Source organism: Chaetodon auriga, chromosome 16 (assembly GCF_051107435.1).
Source record: "Chaetodon auriga isolate fChaAug3 chromosome 16, fChaAug3.hap1, whole genome shotgun sequence".
In the NCBI taxonomy this organism is placed as follows: Eukaryota; Metazoa; Chordata; class Actinopteri; order Chaetodontiformes; family Chaetodontidae; genus Chaetodon; species Chaetodon auriga.
The window spans coordinates 4,896,464-4,917,709 of NC_135089.1; the positions used below are offsets into that span (position 1 = coordinate 4,896,464).

Genomic DNA, 21,246 nt, shown 5'->3' on the forward strand with positions numbered 1-21,246 from the left:
AATGTCAGGTTTGAGTAACTGAAGAAATCCGGGTCGATCCTTGTGCATGTGCGCATATCTGTGCTCGTCCCATCTGTGCTTGCATAGCAAACTCATGCGATCATCATTACTGTTGCAGGTTTTTTGGGGTTATACCAATCCAGTGATCTCAAATCAGTTTTATCTGCCACGTTCACTGCACGTCCTAGTCGATGCCACCGCGATACATTTGGTTAGGCTGACACCTGCTGACAGAAGAGGTGTACTACCTGTGTTCCCATAGGCATAACAATGACAGTTTTCTTAATGTGGCTTCAACATTTTGTGAATTTTATGTACAGCATGAAATAATTCTGGCATGAAAACACTAAAGCCTTGCAAGCTGGAGTCTGGACCAGGAGCTGTTTTTTGGGTTCATGCTAAACAAAAGGTTGAAAACACCTCCGCCGTCAAAAGCAGCAGGAGCTGAAACTGAAGCACACCCAGAACTTTATTTGTTTGATGTAAAACTTGATGTCAACCTTGTGGCATGCATTGTTTATCGCAGTCAAATGAGATAAAAAAAAAGGGCAGGGTGCAACCACCATTTATTCCAGCGGAGATACAGATTTCAAATGGGGTTAATTCAATATCATGTAACACCCAGCTGTTGCAACAATTCCATATTTTTGCAATGGAGTCATGAACAGCTTTAAAAACCACCATAAACTGAATGTAAAAGTTGAACTGGATTCAGGGCCGGATTTAGATTTGAAGTGTTCTGACAAATGTATATACTTCAGTGTTTGTATAAACCAGTTTGATGCAAACATCTTGTTTATCCAAGTTTCCGTCCATCATTTCAACATGGCCCAGCTTCAACAATGCTGTCTTTTTCATGACCCTCTCCTTCCACTTCTGTGTAGCCAGGTTGTTGCTTCTGAAACTTCCAGGAGGGCCAGTAGTTCTTGCGTCGCTAGAAAAGAAAAAACAACAACAACAAAAAAAAATCAAGCACAGAAAAATGAGGTTTGACGTAGGAATATATAATTAAAGCACGCCTAGCTCTTGTCGGGGCAGGTGTCGGGCACATTCATTGCTCACCTGGATGAGGTAAAGCGGCGATGCAGCAGTTGGATGGCAGTTGATATAAAGAGCTACAAGTATCAGAGCCAAAAGTAACACCAGTGCAGCTGCTACACCGGCGATCACTCCTGTGTTAGACAGCCAGCCGTTTTTGGTTGAAGAATCTGTCCTCACATCTGTATTGAAGACGAAGGTCCATGATTATTTCCCTTCATGAAGCTTAACCATAATGGATCTCACTAGTATTAAAACTCACCATCGCCAGTCTTAAATATATGACGTTTAGTCTCATCTGAAAGAGGACAGAAAGCAGTCATTTCCATACTTATATGGATCCTGTACTGTACACTGCATTGACATGAAAAACAGTCTCACCGTCACTTTTACAGCCTTTTTGTAGAGGAGTCAAAGAGGTCATGTCCTCGATCTCCGGTGTGATGGAGGATCCCGTGGAGCTGTCAGCCCTGGAGTAATCCTCACAGGTTGCATCTTTGCTCTGCACATATACAACATAATGGATGCACGAGTATCAAAACCGGCAAAAAAGCAGATATTCATCCTTGATGTGCAGCAATACCTCGTCCGAACAGGCATAGTCCAGCCATTCTTGTCTGTGTCTGTCCATGCCATCCGAACACCTAAAACACACAAGATGTGTATTTATAAGAGTTAGAACGGCACCACGTCAATGTTTAACGTCCCACTAACCTCTGGAGCACGTTGCACCAGCTGCAGCCAGAGGTTAGGTTGGATGAGAGGCACAGCTCGCAGCTGTCGTGCTGCAGGCAGGCTGGACAGAGAGACAGGGACTTGTTTGAGTGTCGATGCAGTTTAATATATTTGTACTTTAATGTCTTTCCATAATTCGGCTCGCTTACTCGGTAGTGCAGTGAACTCAACAGCAGAGTAGCTGGTGATCTTTGTAGTGTCTATCTCCACCCGATGGTACTCATAAATCGTGCGCCGTTGGGCATCTGTGTTGGAGATATCACAGGGTTAAATACCTGAAGGTTTACTCAAGACTCTCTGAGGACTGATTGTGGTTTCTGGTACATAAGCGGGCAGGCAGAGGCATAATTGCTGACCTGGTGATTGAGATGACGGTGACAGGACCATGAAGGCATCAGACAAGCCGGCCTTCACTGGATGCTCAGCTGAATTGATCACATCCAGTGACAGAGGAATCTGACAAACAGAGAAAAAGAGGAATCACTTATGCATGCAGCAGTAAGGAGGAAGAGAACAGGCGCACAGGTGTGTCTCACATCTCGGTAGCTGAACGTGATGTCTCCGGTTTTGTGAAGCGCAGCCTGAAACGTAAACGCTCCTTCCGACTCTTTTCCTGGGAGAATGACCCGCTCCCACTGGACCACAAACACCTCACCTGAAGACAGCGAATGTCACACAAGAGTCAGACAGGGAATCAGACAACCTGAGACACAAGTACAGGTGGTACCTCACCATTATCCAGGTATTGCACAGTGGAGTCTTTGGAGTAGCTGGGGTCAAAGTTAGCCATCAGAGGGGCGATGTACTGCGTTACAGTCAGCATACGGTGAGCAATGTCCCCTGTGAAGATGAACCCTGACAAAAAAGGCCAGAAGGAAAAATATGTAAGTCTTGAATATGTCTTGTTACCTTGCAAATACACCTCCCTGCTCTGAACATATGCAACAAAGGTCACTCGAACATCTGCTGGAAAATCAAAAAGTACCTCCTGTTGCTATGGTAATCTGCCTCAGGTAATGTCCATAAAAGGGGAAGTCAAATGAGAGGGCGACCCTCTGCAAAGGAAGTACAGAGGAACACACACAGAGGGAAACAGATACAGGTTTATTTCCATGTCAACTAAATCCACAGTTCACATACTGAAGCATCTGCTTTAGAGCTTATGTGTTTTGAGCTGGTGCGGCTCAGTGTTTAATCAGCGTTAAAGGTGTGTAGATGGAATAAAGAGACTGAAAGGTAATATTTCGGCTATACTTTTAGAACATCACTCTCGCTCACTTGTTGATTCCCCACCTGTATGTTCAGACTTTAAAGGTCTAATCCTTCAGAGTTTCACTAACTCAAATCCCATTTTTGATTCTGTTTATGATCTGCAGCTTTCAGCAATATCCCTGCAGTGTATTTACACTCTGTCATTATGTTTCTTAGGTTGCGGCGGAGTCCGCCATTCACCCACTCAGTTCAAACTGCCTTCCTACACACAAGGGATTCATAGGAAATATGCAGCCACAAATCAGGTGTTAATTTTATCGCACTGATATCAATTTCAGTGTTTATTGTTCTCTGTCCGGCAGCCGGTAACAAGCACAGGTGTAAACGTATCAGCCAGCAGTGACATCGTCAGGATTATTGCGTTGTCGAACATGCTCACTCCAATCGAGACAAACGCCCATCGACCACACAGAATGTATTCCATCAAATAAAGCTTGTTTCTCAATTTTTACATAAATGAGGGGGCACCCGGATTTGAACCGGGGACCTCTTGATCTGCAGTCAAATGCTCTACCACTGAGCTATACCCCCTACCCCTCTGCTCTCCCTCTTATCATCAGAGCTAGTTTATAAAGGGATAAATGTGTGTACACCAGCAGGCTCAGCCTCGGCTTTTGCAATCAGCCTGTGTGAGATAAACATTTTTCTCAGCGTGCCGTCTGATGTAACTATTTTGCAATGATCCAGTTAGAACAAAGACACAACTTGGCTGCATAGCAGCTGGTCATTGAGGTTACTGGGCGTGAACTTCTCAAAACAGATATTCCGCTAAATATCTGAGCTCCGCAACACTGTGATTAATTGTCAAAATCCACCCTATCGGTCTCAAGATCGAGAGGGCAAATGGGAAAAACCGAGCCTGCTGTAACCAATGATAAGAATGATTACCCTCGAGTGCAGCTTCAGTTTTATCATAATAGACTAAAGGCACCTGTCTACAGATTTCCCAAACCGCAAGCACATTTTTCTTCTTGGCTTCATCCGTTTAGAATCTGAGGTAAGAACTATCGCTTCAACTGCTGCTTTCTAACCTGGATTGGATGTTTCTGTAAGCCTGTTTCCACTTGGACAGTCCTGTTTTTGTCAGTGTGCAGGAGGTTTCCATTCTTGTGTCTGATCCACCATATCTTTCCATATTAAAGTGAGCTGCATGCATTACACAGGTCCCAGTTGTTGGACAACAGAGGTCCAGACTGGGCAGGTGCTGACAGCCTCTGGCAGGCTTGTGGCTCTTGGCATGTACCATTATTTCCCGTCCCTTTGCTCCCCTGGCAGTGTTACCTTATGTTTCAGACTGAACTTGCTCCTGGCATGCTCTCACATACGATGTTAGGTCAACATTTCAGGATGTTGCCAAGAGTAGAATCAGTAGCTTGCTGTTTACTTGTACTTGTGCTGCTTCGTTGCACTTTTGCACTCAATTTCACCACCAACATTGACAAGGAGAGTTTTGCATACATAAAAATCCTAGTTTGGCTCCATATTCTATGGATGAAAGTACATATAAGCATCCTACACTATGATAGACCACTTTAAAGACTTTAAAAGCTCTGAAACACACATTAGGGGGCACCCAGATTTGAACTGGGGACCTCTTGATCTGCAGTCAAATGCTCTACCACTGAGCTATACCCCCCCACACCAACTGTGTGACCAGGTACAGCACCAGGAAACACACACACCTGTCTGTATGAGGTCTCATAGTTGATGCTGTATATCATAGTGAAAGGCAAGCAATGTGGTTGAGTCCATTGACCTGTGAGAGCGGACTGTACCCAGGCAGAGATCTGAGGACGAAGGTTGGAACTACCCAGGCTGGGCAGACAGGTAACCTGTCTGACAGGTAATCACTGTGAGAGTTCCTCTGAGGAGAAGCGTGAACCTCGCAGAAGGGCAACCCTCAGTGCAGCACTCCACCAATCAGGGCTTTACGGCGGAGTGGCCAGATGGAAACCATTCCTCACTAAAAGGCACATGACAGCTCACTGGGAGTTTGCCGAAAGGCACCTAAATGACTGTCAGACCGTGAGAAGCAAAATCATCTGGTCTGATGAAACAAAGACTGAAGTATTTGGCTGCAGCTCTTCACAGCATGTGTGGAGGAAACCAGGCACCGAGAATCACATCATTGATACCATCCCTACAGTCCAACATGGCGGTGGCAGCGTCACGCTGGGGGGAAGGTTTTGTGTCGCAGGGACTGGAAGATGCAGAAAAATATAGATAATATAGAGTGAAAACCGTTTCCTGAGCGATCGAGATCTCGGGCTTGGGAGAAGGTTTATATTTCAACAAAACAACGACCTAAAGCACATGCCAAGAAAACACAGGAGCAGCCCTGCCAGAGTCTGAGCCCGAACCAGATGAAGCATGTCTGGTGAGCTGCCGCGAAGAATGGAAGAAACCTTTGAGGGAAAGGTGTGCTGTGCTTGTAGGATCATTTCCAAGAAGATCTGAGGCTGTTATTGCTGCCAGCGGTGCTTCAACCAACAACAAAATGAATAACTTGCAAAGAAATTAAAAAGTACATGCACTTCTGTGTGTGAGACTCACCACAGCCTGCTTGTATGAATTTGACAGAATGCCGTGGACTCTAACTTGGCCATGCCGGGCATCATTCATGTCTACCCATAATTCCTGTGTGCGCTGGTCTTCTGGGCCAAAACTACGCCATGTGTAATACTTGCCAGAGTCCTCCTTCCAGACAGAAAAACACAGGGGATCAGAGGTCGTAACGGTGCGACTGTGTTCAGAGAGTGTGTCGCACAAGCATCAAGGATTCACTCTTAAATCACATGCTGTCATATACAGAACGTCTCCGAGGGAGTGAAGAAGAGCAAGTTGGACTTTTCCAAAAGAGGGCAGTGTTTAACTCCAACTAAAACAAATAGGAAATGTCAAAATGTAGAAGCATCATCAATGCCACAAGCCACTGCAGTCAAGAGAAACAGTGCGGTGCAGCACTCACCACCACACGTGTCATGTTGTCTGGCAGGGTGTCGATGGTTAGTCCTCCGCCCTGGACCGCCCTGCTTCCCCTCGCGTGGCCTGAGGACGACCTCTGGGCTCGGTGAGGATGACCGTCGCCTCCAGCTGACTCTTCCTGCTGCTGTGAGATCACACTGTACCAATTGTCTGTCCAAAAGAATGAATATCAGCTTAGTGTGTTGACCTGCTCATTATGGCATTTGATGATATAAGCGCTCGTATCCCTCTTCTGTGTCTTCTAAATCCACGGATGCCCACACATGAAAGAAGAGGAATCACACCAAAGCTTCTTTTTTTTTCCACCCTGGCAGCACCACCACACACTGTCGGGAAGTATTGCAGACGCCAAATTTATTCAGACTCTTAACAATGATGTTTACAGTTGTGGCTCAGCGCTCAGCCAATCAGCCAAATGAGAAATACAATTTGCTTTTGAAATCGTCGGTCTCAGCCTCGCCAGTTAAACCCATTGTTGAACAAACACAAAAACAATACAAATAACATTTAGCGCTGCTGGGAAGGACCTGTCAAACCCTACAAACAATGTAAACCGTATTTGGTAAGCAAACGGGGGTAGGTATGCTTTGTTTTAACGTTTGGGGTGTTTTAATTGGCGGCTTGTCTTTCTTTCAAGCCACATATTCCCAGTTGAGTTTATTTTACTGTCGCGCCACGCTGTGATTTTCTATTGAGTGTGGAAAATACATGTCTGCCGGTACATTTCTTTGGATGTGGGCTTATGGACATTTTTGGTCCTTGCACAACCTCAGTCACTGATGCAGCTATACGTACGGAGCCAGACAGGGAAAAAGGTCTTGACTGAGCTCCCAGGAGGCGTTTTTGTTGATCACAAAGCACAGGCAATGTGCTGTATATGGTACAGTCTGCAGAATTGTTCATTTAAGGAACTGGTCACTGCGTCAGTTTAATTCAGCTGGTTGATGGATAATTCATATATTAAAAGTTTAATTATTAAATATTTTCTTTGCTGTTTTAGGATAAACTAAGCATGCTGATGCTTGCTATGTTTTTATATGCTGAGCACAATTTTTTTAAAACCAAATTTGCAGTGTTGTGCAAAAAATAATGATCAAAGAATACACAATTAATAAATTATTCAGGGAGACTGCAATTTCAGCAAGATTTAAAAATAAATTTGGCTTCCACAAATCTGCTCCACTCTGTGATACAAATGCAAAGAAAAGTTTTTTAAGAACAGTTTTCTAAGTTTACAGTTGTGTTGAAAAATATCCAATCATCTTTCCTCTATTTCCACAAGCTGGATAATAATAATAAAAAAAAGTTTACACGTGCTCATCAAAACCAGCCAAGACTTCATAACGAGCCCCAAATGCATAACACGTATGCGGTTAACAAAATAAAGGCATGAATAAATTGAGGTGACCTTATTTTGGAGATATTTCAAACGACACAACCAATATTGAAACAACATTCAGACCTCGGTTGACCTTGACTCTCAAACGTTTGGCGGCGGATTTAATTTCTTTTTCCTGCTTGTCGAGGTAGCGTCTTATCTTACATTTAGAGGGTGAATTTTGCCAGATACAGCAACCTCAGGTCAAGTTTATTCAGCTCAGAAATGCTGAAAATCATAGATGTATAGTCTTTTTGAAACATTACGGCGATTGTTAGTGAATGCGGCTTTTCATGTACATTACGGGGCAAGGCCGTGACGTCACGCGCAGCCTATATATATACCCCCATACAGCATCCAGCTCCCACTCGCGGGGTGTCTCATCTAACCCTAAATCAGGGTGGCCTTCTGTACGTAACGTTTGCTGTTTTTTTGTCTGGCTTTCAGTGAACTGCAGGAGGCGTTGGACGTGGCGATGGGGACGTTTACGAACAAACCAAAAAAGCCAAGACTATCACTCCGTGATGTTCAGTTTTCCCGTCCAGAAACACCGTGAATGTCCTGCCGTGGTCAGCTTGGCTGCCACGAAGAGTTTGGTCTCTGCTGCTCCGGTGTTTTCATGTCGGGATTTGTGGCAACTGAGCAGATTAAATCTGAGCAGGGTGACTCTACCGGATCTCCCAGTGGTCCGGTTAGGAAGCTCGAGCTCGAACACCTGTCGAACCTCAGTTTAACCGTCTCAGCTCTCATTGTTAACGTGTGTTGCTCCCCTGATTATGCTAATGCTAGCTAAAAGCAGCCGCTAACGTTAGCAGCAGCACCGGTGCGCCCCCTGAGCTGGGCTGCTTTCAGGCTTCCACGACCACTAAGGAAGAGGAAAATGGCACTGAGCGGGAATCTCGGCACTGGGTTGCTGAAATACTGGCATTTTAAACCAAGTGGAGCAAAACTGTTACGTGTTTTTCAGTCTGCTGCAGTAGAAAGTGGTATTCAGCCATACTCGCACTTAAACTTTGACCCATTTATGACACCTGGTCGTTAAACTGCATGCATGACAAGCATTTTTAAAAAGAACGACGTACTTAAACATGATCAGAGGAATGTTTCTCAACTTGACCCACATCCACCTGTCGCCTAGCACACCTGATTGAAAAGCAGTGCAACGACACCCGACCGGCCATGCAGTGCACTGTGGGTCTGTGTCAGTGCTTATTGAAGCTTCGTGCAAAGAACGAAAGAAGTGAAAATGGGGTGTGGGTGTATGCATGGGTGCAGGCCCAATAAAATGTATGTGAGAGAGCCTGAATGAGTTGGCAAAGCCTCATGACTTTGAAATAACTTAGCAGGGGAGCAGGATGTAGCTCACTGAGGCCTGAGAAACGATGAGTCCACATGCAGCCAAATCACATTGTAATACAAGCTGTGCACTGTGCTGGTCTTCATGTGGAAAGCTTGCTTATTTTGCAGGTGTTCAACCAGATCGATGTGCCGTCTGAAGGAAAATGCTTTAAATTCAACCACTTTATATAAGAGAACCCCCTCGCACGCAGACACACCTCCCACTCACTCCTACTTTACTGCTCCATGTTAATGAGAAAGCTGAACTAGAACTTAATCCTTCTTTACAGTTATGCAGATTGTTAAAGCAGTTGAAGCGGGGAGTCTCAGTCTGAGCAAGAAAACACATTTAAGAACATAAAATCTGACATATTTAGCTTCTAAACAAGTTGTTATGGGTGCCAGCACCCAGCGCAGCTCCTCTTGTGCCAGTGAAATGTTAGTTGACGTTGGTTTGATGCCTGCATTTCTGTCCTGACGGCGGGAGGGGAGCACGGGCCGGTTGGCCCCTTGGCCACATCCTGTGCCAAACCCCCAGAGCTCTGACTGTGTGGGACTTCAGCCGGCGAGCTCTGCTCCGAACACCACTCTGCATTCACACAACTGTAACTCTGATGTCTTCCACAGCCATCAAATCTACAATGCGTCATTTAACAAGTTTCTGAAGTGACAATCCAAATGCCTTGACCTCATAGGGAGCTTACTCCATTTCTTCATGAGTGTTTCTCTCCACCCTTTGATTCAATTAAGCGGTGCGTCACTGCTTTTGTGGCAGCTCGTATATTAAACCTAGACGCGTGATTGTTGAGCGCCGGATCCGCCCTGTGAGGGCATCTATGAGCTAAGAGGAGGACTGGTGTGCGCACACTTGTTGAGGTCTCAAGCGCAGCAGATAAACATAATCTGGTTTATAAAAGCTGGGAGGGGTGCAGATGCTGCATATGAAGTTGCGGCTTATAATATCCACTCAGGGTCACGGCTCTCACAGCCAGCAGTATTGAAATCACTGGCGGGTTGCCAAAACCGTGAGATGGGAGTCGTATTGTCTCGGCTGTCCAGCAGAAACTGACAGAAACTCCCTCTCCGCTCACTCATTTCCATTTGAATTATTCACTGGAGCGCACGTACTCTGAGCTCTGCTCTTACTGCTGGGTATCTTATAAATATTCACATAAAAGCTTACATAAACTATCATTAAAAAAATGACACCAGTCTGAAAACTCGCATGTTCGAACCTCCATTTGCCTCCTGAAGCAGTGCTGCTCTACGATGACCTATAAACATTCACTACTTTGGCATTTTTACTGTAAGAATTTAAGTCTTTTGGATGCCTCTGAAACACATACTGATAGCTTAAAGCCAATGGCAACACCCCGACTGACCTTCCAATCACATGAAAAATGCAAGAAATATACATTTTTTCTTATATTCATGTATTTATAGACTCTTTAAAAGTAAGATAACTGATTTAAATGATCTTGAGAAGCTTGAGGTTTTCTTATGTCTAACTAACATCTGCACAGTCTGCATATGGTCCACGCATTGCACATTGATTTAATTATTCTTAATTTTTTCATTCAAATCCAAAGGGAGAGGATTGCAACAGAACACCTCAGCGGTGAACCGATATCAAGATTGACCTTGATTTGGTTTGTGCGTGTGTTTTAGGGAAAAAAACAGGGTGCTGCCGTGGTTAGAAGATAGATCGCGGACTCGTTTCGAGCTCGCTGTGCCAGCATAGAAAAGGTGTTGGTGAGTCAGAACGTGAGAAGAATGTTGATTGGTTAAAGTGGCGCACAGCTGAGGTTTGTAAAAGTTTGAGGATAACCAGGATTATGTGGAAGACCTGCTAAGGTAAAACAGGAAGCAGGCAATGAAAGGGCAGATGTTGCGGACAGAAAACTGACCTCTGCCCACTCTTTCAGGAGCTACCAAACCACGACGTTTAGCTGCCTTTTTCTGTGAGCGGTCAGCTCGCAGCGGTCTGACGGAGCACGCCCTTCCTGAGCAGAGGCTGGAGGAGCTGGCACCGACTCCTCAGCATCACCCACAATAAACATGTATAGTTCATTTCAAGGCGTGCGGTCGAGCTGCAGATGGTGCAATTCTTCAGCTCCATTCCTCTGAATCAGTTTCATCCAGATAATCAGGCCACTCTGGTCTCAGACTGAAATAGTGATTTATATTTGAGAAATGTGCTTATTTAACTGAACACCCCCACCTTCATTATTAACTCAAGAAGCCGACATGGTGGTAAATCTCTTACTATGTATCTTGGCTGGTAAATGAGCCGCTGACATACTGCATCAACAATTACTGTGGAATTAATGCCTTGAGAGGCGACTCCTTTAACAAACAACTCAGTTAAGAAATGTGACAAATTGAATTTACAACACCCCTAAGAAGGCGCAAGAGAGATTCATTTCACAAGAAGACTATAAAGATATTCCAGTTTTGGTCACGTCTTGTTAAGTGAACATGAGCGCACTGATTGCCTCACTTTTCTTCTGTTATGGTGAAACCAAATCTGGACGAGGTAAAAAAGTTTTTCACCGTCCGATAAGAGGAATGAATGAGGGAAATGGAGTTTGGGCCAATACCATTTCCCACGCAGACGCTGTTCCAAATTACAACACGAGTCGCTCAGCTGCTGGCAGATGACTGTTTTTGTTCTTGCCGTTTTATTTTTCCAAAAACACAAGCGCGCTTTTCTATCACAAGTCAAATTGCACATGACTTTCAGAGAACGAGAGTCAATCTGGGATCCGCGGACAATAACATCCTATCTGTGGTCCAATCTTACGAAACAATCCTTTTTGCTTTGCCTCTCATTCTTCCAGTCCACGCTTTGCTCCAACACGTCTGGATCAGCGTCAAGCCATTTGTTAAGCAAACTCCTCAGCAGTGCAGGAGACAAGAAGCCAAACACTGAGGTCACTGCCGGGTACACAATTCATTTTCAGCTCGGGGCTCTGTTTTTACAGTCTGCTTCGGATGGTGCTGATGGCTCCCTCAGGACCAGAGTCATTTTTAAAAAATGAGCAGTATATAACGTTGAGTGACAGGGCAGATAAGAGCAAATTAGGCACAGGAAAGGAGGATATGCTGGGTCAATACCGCCAGCCGACCCCTGATTTTGCAAGCACATCTGAGCGCCTCCTGCACAGAAATCAGCGGTTCTGTTTCATCTGCAGCACATTTCCCTTCGCAGAAGAAGCCTCCCGAGGGAGCAGGATCACTTCTTTAAAGCCGCTTTCATGAGACACAGAGGCTAATTTTCAATTTACATACGCATCTCCTTAATAAACTGATTAATCCATATCCACTCTCCTCAAAAACCTCTGACATTTTTCTGCCTGGCAGGGAGGCGAGAGAAAAAACAAAGTCTAATTTTAAACCTGAGACGGGCTGTTTGTGGGCTGTTGTTTAGACTCAGTCGCATGCTTGTGGAAAAGGGTATTTTTATTGTACACTTTATTGTAAACTAGGTCATTCACTTCTGTGTGTGAAATGAAACGGGCACGGCATGCCCATCTGCTGCTCCATAAAGACTCCTACAGAAGTCCTGTGGTTCATCGTCAGTTAAAATAGCAGCAGTAGCACAAACAGCGTCAATATAAACATTCATAAGTACGAATATTAACTGCTCCTTTAACTCAAGAACAAATGCATGCAGGGTTCATTTGCACAAACACAAAGCAGCCAAATTGAGCAAAAGAGGAAAAAGTGAGAGGAGCTGCAAGACAGACTTGCCTTACACCTGTAAGCTTAAGCATGTGTGCTACCTTGAAGGCCAGCCAGGAGGCAGCGAGCGCAGATGGAAAGATAAAAGCAGCGATGGCCGATGGTGAATACACACAGCTCACCTGTTTGCTGTTGAAGCCAAACTCTTGCCAGCTCTGTTTGGGAGAGACAGAGGAACAGCATCACCAAGCTGAAACACATGTCGGGCGGCAAAGGACACAAAAAAAACACACAGATATATAAAAAAAACCACAGCTTTGCTTCAGCTCCTCTCCTTCTTCTTCTTCTCTTTGCAAACCCAGTTTTCTCTCTGAATCCCGCTTCCACCCGTCACTCTCCTCCTCTCCCCGAACCTCGCTCTCTGCACACACACACCACCCTGTTTCTAACTACACCCTTTCTCTCCTCCTCGGTGCTGTTCGCCCGTTGCCATGGTGACTACAAAGACACAAGGATCAGCCGAAGAGGCTTTGGAGCGAAGAGGAGGAAGTCGATCATCTGCGTGCTTTTAGGGGCCTTTGACGTTGAGTTATCGTCTCTCTGTTTTCTGTGTGTTCCTCTGTTTGGCATTCCAGTGTAGTTAACCTCTCTCCCACCACTCTGAGCGATGAAAACATGGAGTCTCACCGTCAGCAGAACGTATGGCGCCTCTCTCTGCTCAAACCAGCTGCAGGGACGGCGAGAAACCCGACATCTGAGATTAGATATGGTGATCGCGATGCTAACAATGCCAGGCCTAAAATCAGTGCTAGTTATGATATTACACATTCCACGTCAAGTCTGTTTATGGCTCTTCAAAACATTGTGTCTCAATTCTAACAACAACATCCTTTTGTGGCCTACGTGGAGCAGAGACGTCTCTTTGTTGCAGCTTAATTTCCAGCGGTTATGTAAAACTGCATCATGTAAAACTGACAAAGGGCGAGCTTTACAAGCGCTGCGGCTGACTCCGCCACCTCTCTCAGCCACAGCTTTCATCATTTCTATCGGCTACGAGAGCAAACATGGAATCCTTGGCGGGGAAAATGGCAGCTGAGCGTTTACTGGGTTCACAGCTGGAAAGGCAATCAGTACCCTGTCCTGTAATGCAGCCCATAAACGCAGCATACAGCGTGCACAGCAGCATGTGTGGACTTTCACACAGAGAGGTCGAGCTGACTTCACACGAAGGAATAAATACGCAGAGGTTTGAGTAACTCTCATTTTCACATCATAATCACAAATACTGTGTATAAAATAGAAATAAGAGCAGGGATAAAAATAGGAGCTCTATAAGAGCAATTATACTCTGAATTACAAGGAAAGCGAGTGTATCTACAAGTTATATGACAACATTATAGGTCTGTCTTAAAACAATACTGACATGCCCATATGTACATTTAAAGGGTGATTACTGGTTGTGTGGCTGCTGCCTCCACGCTGACTCTGAACAGACCCCTCCCTTAATACTTTTAAACGTCTGGGGGGCAAAATCCACAGTTTTATTTCTGTGTAAAACTTTTAAAGTTCATTTGAAGGTTATATGAGGCCTCAACTATGTGAGTTTATAAAAAAAATGAAGTGGGTGTCCTCCAAATTAAGTCTTTTTAGTATGCAAATTCCATTTCCACACCGTTTCCTTGCAGAGCTGCAGCAGAGGGATTGTCACACGTTGGACTAAAAAGGCTGCAGGTTAAACTTCATAACACATTTTTGCAGAGAACGAGGACTGTGGATTTTATCCTGCATCACTGACACTGAATTAGGGATTTCTTCTGTCATGCTTTCAATGTACATGTGTGCATGTGAGGGTTGCAATAAGACAGTTGGTGTGTGTGATCTGCCACCAGAACACCTTTAAATTCTGGGGCTCAAATGTGTCTGGGACATAGAAGTCCATCAGGCATGTCTGTGCGCTCTTGATCAGCTACACGATCAAAACTCCAGGCTGTCAAAACCCTGGGAAGTTAAGACTGATGCGTAAAGGGGGAAATGTTTCAATATCACACACAGTACTTTATCTCAAGTCCTTGGAGAGGTTACATGAAATGATTTGAAAGACCGAAAAGCCAAAGAGGGCCAGTCCTTAGCGTAAACATCCAGAAGGGACAGCTCCTCAGCTGGAACACGTTAGCTTGATAAACCTGCCTGGGAGCAGCAGGAGTGACTCATCCATCATATCATGCAGCTTGACTGTATATCTCGCTCTCAGACTTCATATATTCACATTTATTCTGTATTATACTGCAGTTCACAGAGCCACTGTCACTTTTCTAGCCTGTAACTTGTATGTAAAATGAGTGGTCAGAACAATAACACCTGTACATAATGTGTTTTCCAGCTCGTGCCTGTATATTATAACTATATGCTTAAATTTGCTTACATGTGTTTAGCTTGTATGTCTGTATTTATATCTTATCTTTGTTATGTGTCTCGGCCAACAAATGACCCTGATTGTTGTTTCACAGATTGTCAGCAAAAGAGGACATGTTGGACACTATGAACTATAAGTAACAAAGAAAATAATAACAATCCATGTTTTCCAGTGCAAAGATTTTGAATATTCAGAAATTTAAATGATGATCTGTTTCACATTTTTGTCCATTTCAGTTGTGAAGCTTCACTTTGGATGCAGCACCATTAAAATGTGACATTTACGGATTGGTCAGCCGTGGTGAAAAAAGTACTCAGTTCCTTCATATGCTTTACTTTTACTACTTTAAATACTTAATTGCAAGGAAAAATCCTGCATAAAAACACGTAAGTAAGTTGGACTGTGAATGTGTAAACAGCATTTAACTGTTGCACGCTGCACTGTTTGAGCTGGTTGATGTGGAGCTAGCTTAAACCACTTTATGTTAGAAATAACAGGTTTCATCTTTAGCAATGCATTGCATTTTACGCAACTCCCTGTTATCTGTTAACCCAACGTTGTCACGTCATTAAACAAAACACAATTAAGTTTAATTATCAACAAATTCAAACCTGTTTCAAACGGCTTCGGGCGGCGCGGACGAATGACGTCATCCTGTCGACAGGGGGCGACAACGCGCTGTTATGTGACAGTAACAGGTAACGGCTCCGTTCATGCAGCCTCACCATGGAGACCAGTTTCTCCAGCTAATGATCGATCGCCATATTAATAACACCCGTTAAATATCACTGAGAGAAAACAAATAATACCGGTGACACGTAACCAATACCTTGTGTATAATGGATGAATACTGGTCATACGACCTCTGTCAGGCACAAGGGGGTATAGCTCAGTGGTAGAGCATTTGACTGCAGATCAAGAGGTCTCCGGTTCAAATCCGGATGCCCCCTGGTAGTATTTTTTTCTGCTCTCGTTACATCTACCTTCCCTTAAAGGAAGCTTGCCTTTTTACAGCCATATGAGGCCATGTTCATTGTTGCTGTAATGTAATTTCATTTCATAAAAGGGAACAATGTATGGATTTAGGCTCCACCGACCAAATAACAGACAGAGAAATGTATATAATGTTACTACATACTGCATATATTACAGTAACTATAGATAGTCTATGATTTCTTCTGTAGTATTGCCAAAACCAGCGTGTTGGAACAATTCTCACATTTTTGTCATTACTTTTACTGCAGGTATGAACTCTTCAGCAGTGTGCTGTCTGTGTACCATTTGCGAGAACAAAGTAAAAAAAACACATATTTGTAATAAAAATATTTATTGAAAAGAATTACACAGTACAATATATCTTTTTAAATATGACTCACAGTCAGCTGGAGCTCTATCCTTTTCCTGCTTAGGAAATTGCTGTAATATACAGTCAATAGTTCAAGAGCTTTGCTAAACAATAATACTAATAAATGACTTTTTAGGTCTAAGTGTCCTGTTGTTCAGTGGCATAAAATCTGCTTTTATACTTGAGGTGCAGGCTTGTATCTGAGTGAGAGAGGCCACAGGAGCTCCGGTATGTGCTTAGATTCTCCACACAGTCATTGCGTAAAAGTCTTCCACAATAGAGGCTCAAAACCAGGCAGCAACTAAACTCACTTTGCAATTGAAAAGTCGTTCCGTGACGACTGAGGTACTTAAATTCCAGTGCAGCAGGAGTGGTTCAAGTGAGCGAAGCGAGACGCTAATCAGTGACGAGAATCACCAATCAAAGGTCAAAGAGAGATCATAGCGGTTAGGCTCAATAAAATATAAGTTCCAGTGTCGTCAGTATCATCTGTGATCATGTTCACCAGATGACTGATGGTTCAAGTGTAGGCTGTAATATCTTTGGCACAACTTGTTCAGTTACTGTTAGGAAAGAACGACTTTAGTTCCGGCACAGTTCACTAAACTTCCTGTTGCTGTCACTTGTTTGACCGCGGTGACATCAAAGAACTCCAATCAGACCAGCGCGGGCTGTGATTTCACTGCTCGGGAAGGATATCTTACATAAACCCGGTGCACCTAAAAAAAACACTTCCTGACTGTGCAGTAAACTTCACCAGTTACGCAGGTGAGCAGAATCTAATCGTGCCCCCGAGTGGTTCTTGAACAGCGCAGAAGTCGACACCTGGAGTCTGTCATTTACTGATGTTTTGTGCATCCAGGTTTCTGTGTTGCTCATCCACCCTGAGGCTCATCCACATGGGTGGCAGCTCCCTTGCAGACTCTCACACAGCAGGGTAAGACATTCTGTAGGTGTGGTGCTATCACAGGCACCATGTTCACAGGACTTTGCCCAAAACACTGTACATAATCCAGACACCGCGGCCTTTGCAGCGTCTTGGACGTTGGCTCAGTTTGACGAAGTTTGATCCACTGGAGCGAGGCCTAGTTTGCAACGACCCGCGACTTCATCCAGTCCAGACTGGCAGGTAGACTGTGAGGGAAAAGGAACAAGAGGTGGTTAGAAGGAGTTGATGTCTATAAAGGCATTTTCCCGTTGGCTGTTTCCGTCACCAAAGCGTCGACTCATGCCAGAATGAGAGAGCGTGAGGCGTGTCGGACTCACCCCTCTCCTGTGAGGGCGCAGCAGGCTTGAACGTGCCACGAGTGTGTTGTGATGGTGTCGAGCGTGAGGCACTGGGAGATCTCCGCCGCCGTCATCGAGCCCTTCATGTCTTGTTTGTTGGCCAGAATCAGAATGGCTGCGTTCTGTAGGTCCTAAAACAAGAGTCGACGGGTTATTTACAGAGCTGAAAGACTTCCATTGGAAAGCCCTGAGACTTCCTCACGTCACTTTTGAGAACAAAGAACAGCAACCTCAGTGGAATATTCAGACACATGGCAACACGCTGACTCACGCGCTCTAAGCCGAAACTTCCTCATTATGTTGTGTCATACTTCTATAATCTGTGGTTGAGTGTATCTCAGACAGGCATGAAGAGCAGACATGGGCAGTTTCACACACTAATCTGCATCGCTAACACTTACAACCGATCCTGCTGTAATGTGCGGTCGTACCTCATGTGAGATCATGCGGTGCAGCTCTTCTTTGGTGAGCGTGAGGCGTTCACGGTCGGTGCTGTCCACAACCAGAATGACGATCTGAAAGAGCCGAAACGTTGCATAATGAAGTCAAGTACACAATCAACTTGTGTCACCTTATCATTATCAATACAGAGTGCAGGGTTGGATTATGATAAGCTAATATGGGTTAATGTGCAATAGCCTATAAACCTTTAGGAGGCTTTCTGTTTCTCTCTTAAGTAACAGCTTGCAGTGCGAACCATCAGGTGTGTATTGAATTTTATTGGACAGACAGCTGAAGACGGGTAATGATCCGTACCTCTGTGTTGCAGAAGTATGAGTACCAGCTGGCTCGAAGGCTCTCCTGTCCTCCGATATCCCAAACCAAGAAGTGTGTTTTCTGGACGGTGATCTCCTCAACGTTGCTGCCGATGGTAGGCGACGTGTGGACGGCTTCTTTCGTCAGACTGTCAGCGTGGGGAGAAAACATTTAAAACATGCCACCAAGCAGATTTTTATCATTGAATCGTGGCTTCTGGAAGTCACTTACAACTGATAGAGGATGGTTGTCTTTCCAGCATTGTCCAGACCCACAAGAATGACTTTGTGCTCTGTAGGAAAGGTCAAAAATCAAGTTACACTCAACCAGAACAGAGCACGCCGGGTTTGTGGAGTTGTGTAACTTGTTTGAACGCATCACAAGACAGACTGTACACACAGATAAGATAAAATCAGGTCCAGGACTGTGGTGTGCTGAGCAGAATCACTTGTCAACTGTGAGGGTATTACGTCACTGCATGGCAATAATACCAGGTTTCATGTACTGTACACACACTGTGTGGCAATCAATGGAGTTTTACTGTCAGAATAAAAGCACACTCATGTTTATATTTGACTATTTCTAATACATGAGAGCTATTATTTCATTTCTTAAACAACATTTAACAGATCTGGATATTCATACCTTTATGTGCTTTGAAAGAAAGCAGCAGAATTTCTGAAACTCACCTCTGTCACCGAACACGGCCATCATCTTGGTCAGGAGAAAGCCCATGTCCAACAGGTGTGTGTGAGGTGAGGATGATGAAGGCAGCAGTAATCCACTCAGTGCTCCTGTTCGGAGGTAAACTTCAGTATCTGTCAGGCTGACTCTGCTCCTTCAGCTGATATCTCTCTGCTTCGGTCTCAGTGGGCGGCGCTTCGTACAAAGAAAGTCTCGTTTTCAGCCGGATGAGTCACCGGTAAAGGGAATCGTAGTGCTGCGTTCATGGCGCTGTGGGAAATAACTAAATTACGCACGGTTCGCAGTTTTTGAAGTAGCGAAAACTACGATAGGCTAACGCAACAGTCCTAAATCTCACCGTCATCAAGGTTATAACGTTCAGTTTTTGTTGATCTGTTTTAGAGAGATGTTGTTTCAACGGTACGGTCATTTTGGAGTACGTAAATTATGGTTCTTTTGAATTGTATTGCATTATACTGAAAGGTGTATCTATTATTTATCTTAACCTCAGTGATTTTAATGGAGTGGACAAAATAATTGAAAGAACTGCAACACATATTATTAACCACGAAAATGCTTTTTTAATGCACTCCAATGAAAGCATTATTTATGTTCTCAAGACATTACTGATGTGACTTTAAAGTGTGTTTTTAATATATTTATATATTATTTTAAGCTTCACTGTACATCAAAAGCTCCTGAACCTGCCAACAAAATCCCACTGAAGCTCTCGATCCTCAGAAGTCGGAGTTTATTCACGTGCACCTGAAGGCAACATAGAACATGGGCGTTCTCTCTGTCAATCCAGCGACACGAGGGGACATGATGACGTATCCAATGACACACATGGTCACTCCTTATATGGAAAGGAAAGTAAAACTGTTTTCCTTCCTCTCACCGATCAGTCAACAGTCAACAGAAAGCAAAACTGGGTTGTACAAGAAATCCCCTGAAGTTCCACTAAACACTCTGTCCAGGGATTTTCCAGCGACTTTATAATATAATATAATATAATATAATATAATATAATATAATATAATATAATATGGACCTCATGTGTGACATAAATGATGAATGTGTGCTCTAATCCTTTAGATTCAAGATGACAAAAGTCAGGAGATCAACTTTAAGTCTAAGATATATCGATTCATTCATCCCCGTGAATCCTCAGTGGTTTGTTGACTCAGACGTCACGTGAAAGCTCTTAATCTCTCTGCTGGGGCCTTTTCATCCAGGTGAGGATCCTTTCCCATCCACACAGCGTTAGTACAACAGTCACTCCAGTTCAGGTGTCTCATTTTAGAGTATTAGCGTCGTCTGAGTTAGTCATTAAGGATTACTGAGTTAACAGTCTACCCAAAAAAGTCATGGTTTCATGTGTGTTGCTGTCATTTCATGTTTACTTTTGATCAAAACGCCCCCCAAACTGCTGCGCTCTACCACAAAACAAGAAGACGGAAACAACAGCAGCTGTGAGCAAAGATCACAACATCTGCACACTCACCTCCTTTAGCCTTAAAAGTTTATTATTAGAGCTCGGTCTCAAAGGATTCATCAGATCTTTTTTTCTTCACGTTAAATATCCTTCCTGTTACACTGTTGGCCTGTAAAGTACTTAATATGACGTGAATGTGAGGAGGATTTTGAGTATTTTGAGTATTTACTCCACTACATCAGAGGGCGTATGGCATCTTTTACCACATTACATTGACTTACAGTTGGTGGCTACTTTTCAGATTCAGGATTTTATTTAGGAAACATAACCCCAAAAACTTTGTTTAGTGTTTTTGGTGCTCATCCTTTTGCTTAAGGAGATGAAGACTTCTACCGCTGAACTGTCAGAGCTCCTCTGGCCTCAAACACTCTGGTTATTTTGATGTCACGGGGCTCTTGACGTCCCACCTTGTTAAGTAACACTCACGTTTGAGTTCAGACAGAAACCGCATCTTCCTTTGTCACATTTCCTCCACAGCTGAGTATCGGCAAGCCGCTGAGACGGAGAGAGCTCTGAGTGTAAGAAACAAAAACCACATCCTGGATTTAACTGCACTTTAACTGAAAGCCCTGCCAGGTGCGGTCATGCGCTGCAGGAGGAGTGTTTCGGAGTTCAGACGAGCAAATAATGAAGTGACAAAGGGCCTCGTACGTTAATACTAATGGAGGCCACGTTTTGCAGGTTTAGAGCCATTAAAGCACCTTGACTGGACAGGCAGGGTGACGCTAGGAGGTGTTATATGACATATTCTGTTGGGCCCTTCACAAGCTTCAGCTCAAGAAGAAGAAAAGTTTGCTTCCCTGAACTCAAATCTCCTCTGAGAGACATTAAAGTCA

At 44.1% G+C, this 21,246-nt stretch overlaps 2 protein-coding genes and 3 non-coding genes across 6 annotated transcripts; 1 reads left to right on the top strand and 4 right to left on the bottom strand.

The window, feature by feature from the left end:
* Positions 1-452: 452 nt before the first annotated feature.
* Positions 453-12,893, bottom strand: LOC143334046 (plexin domain-containing protein 1-like). 2 transcript variants are annotated; one of them, XM_076752550.1, is made up of 14 exons: positions 12,613-12,893; positions 6,014-6,180; positions 5,599-5,742; positions 2,759-2,828; positions 2,506-2,628; positions 2,310-2,428; positions 2,130-2,229; positions 1,923-2,018; positions 1,753-1,834; positions 1,622-1,682; positions 1,420-1,540; positions 1,301-1,336; positions 1,063-1,220; positions 453-934 (listed from the first exon to the last, which is right to left on the bottom strand). In XM_076752550.1, the coding sequence occupies exons 1-14, from the start codon at positions 12,689-12,691 to the stop codon at positions 821-823; spliced, it is 1,470 nt and encodes a 489-aa protein (XP_076608665.1). In that variant the 5' UTR covers positions 12,692-12,893; the 3' UTR covers positions 453-820. The 2 variants fall into 2 exon arrangements, with proteins under 2 accessions (XP_076608665.1, XP_076608666.1); XM_076752551.1 differs by having other exon boundaries at positions 2,310-2,423; positions 2,501-2,628; positions 12,613-12,881.
* trnac-gca (transfer RNA cysteine (anticodon GCA)) lies at positions 3,505-3,576 on the bottom strand. The gene has a single exon. It is a non-coding gene; the product is annotated as a tRNA-Cys (tRNA).
* On the bottom strand, positions 4,610-4,681 carry trnac-gca (transfer RNA cysteine (anticodon GCA)). The gene has a single exon. It is a non-coding gene; the product is annotated as a tRNA-Cys (tRNA).
* Positions 12,894-15,721: 2,828 nt separating the features above from the next.
* trnac-gca (transfer RNA cysteine (anticodon GCA)) lies at positions 15,722-15,793 on the top strand. Its single transcript has one exon. It is a non-coding gene; the product is annotated as a tRNA-Cys (tRNA).
* Positions 15,794-16,156: 363 nt separating this feature from the next.
* arl5c (ADP-ribosylation factor-like 5C) lies at positions 16,157-19,099 on the bottom strand. Its single transcript, XM_076752888.1, has 6 exons — positions 18,921-19,099; positions 18,463-18,523; positions 18,232-18,379; positions 17,907-17,990; positions 17,455-17,606; positions 16,157-17,322 (listed from the first exon to the last, which is right to left on the bottom strand). Exons 1-6 carry the CDS (start codon positions 18,964-18,966, stop codon positions 17,274-17,276), a joined length of 540 nt encoding a protein of 179 aa, XP_076609003.1. The 5' UTR covers positions 18,967-19,099; the 3' UTR covers positions 16,157-17,273.
* Positions 19,100-21,246: the final 2,147 nt, after the last annotated feature.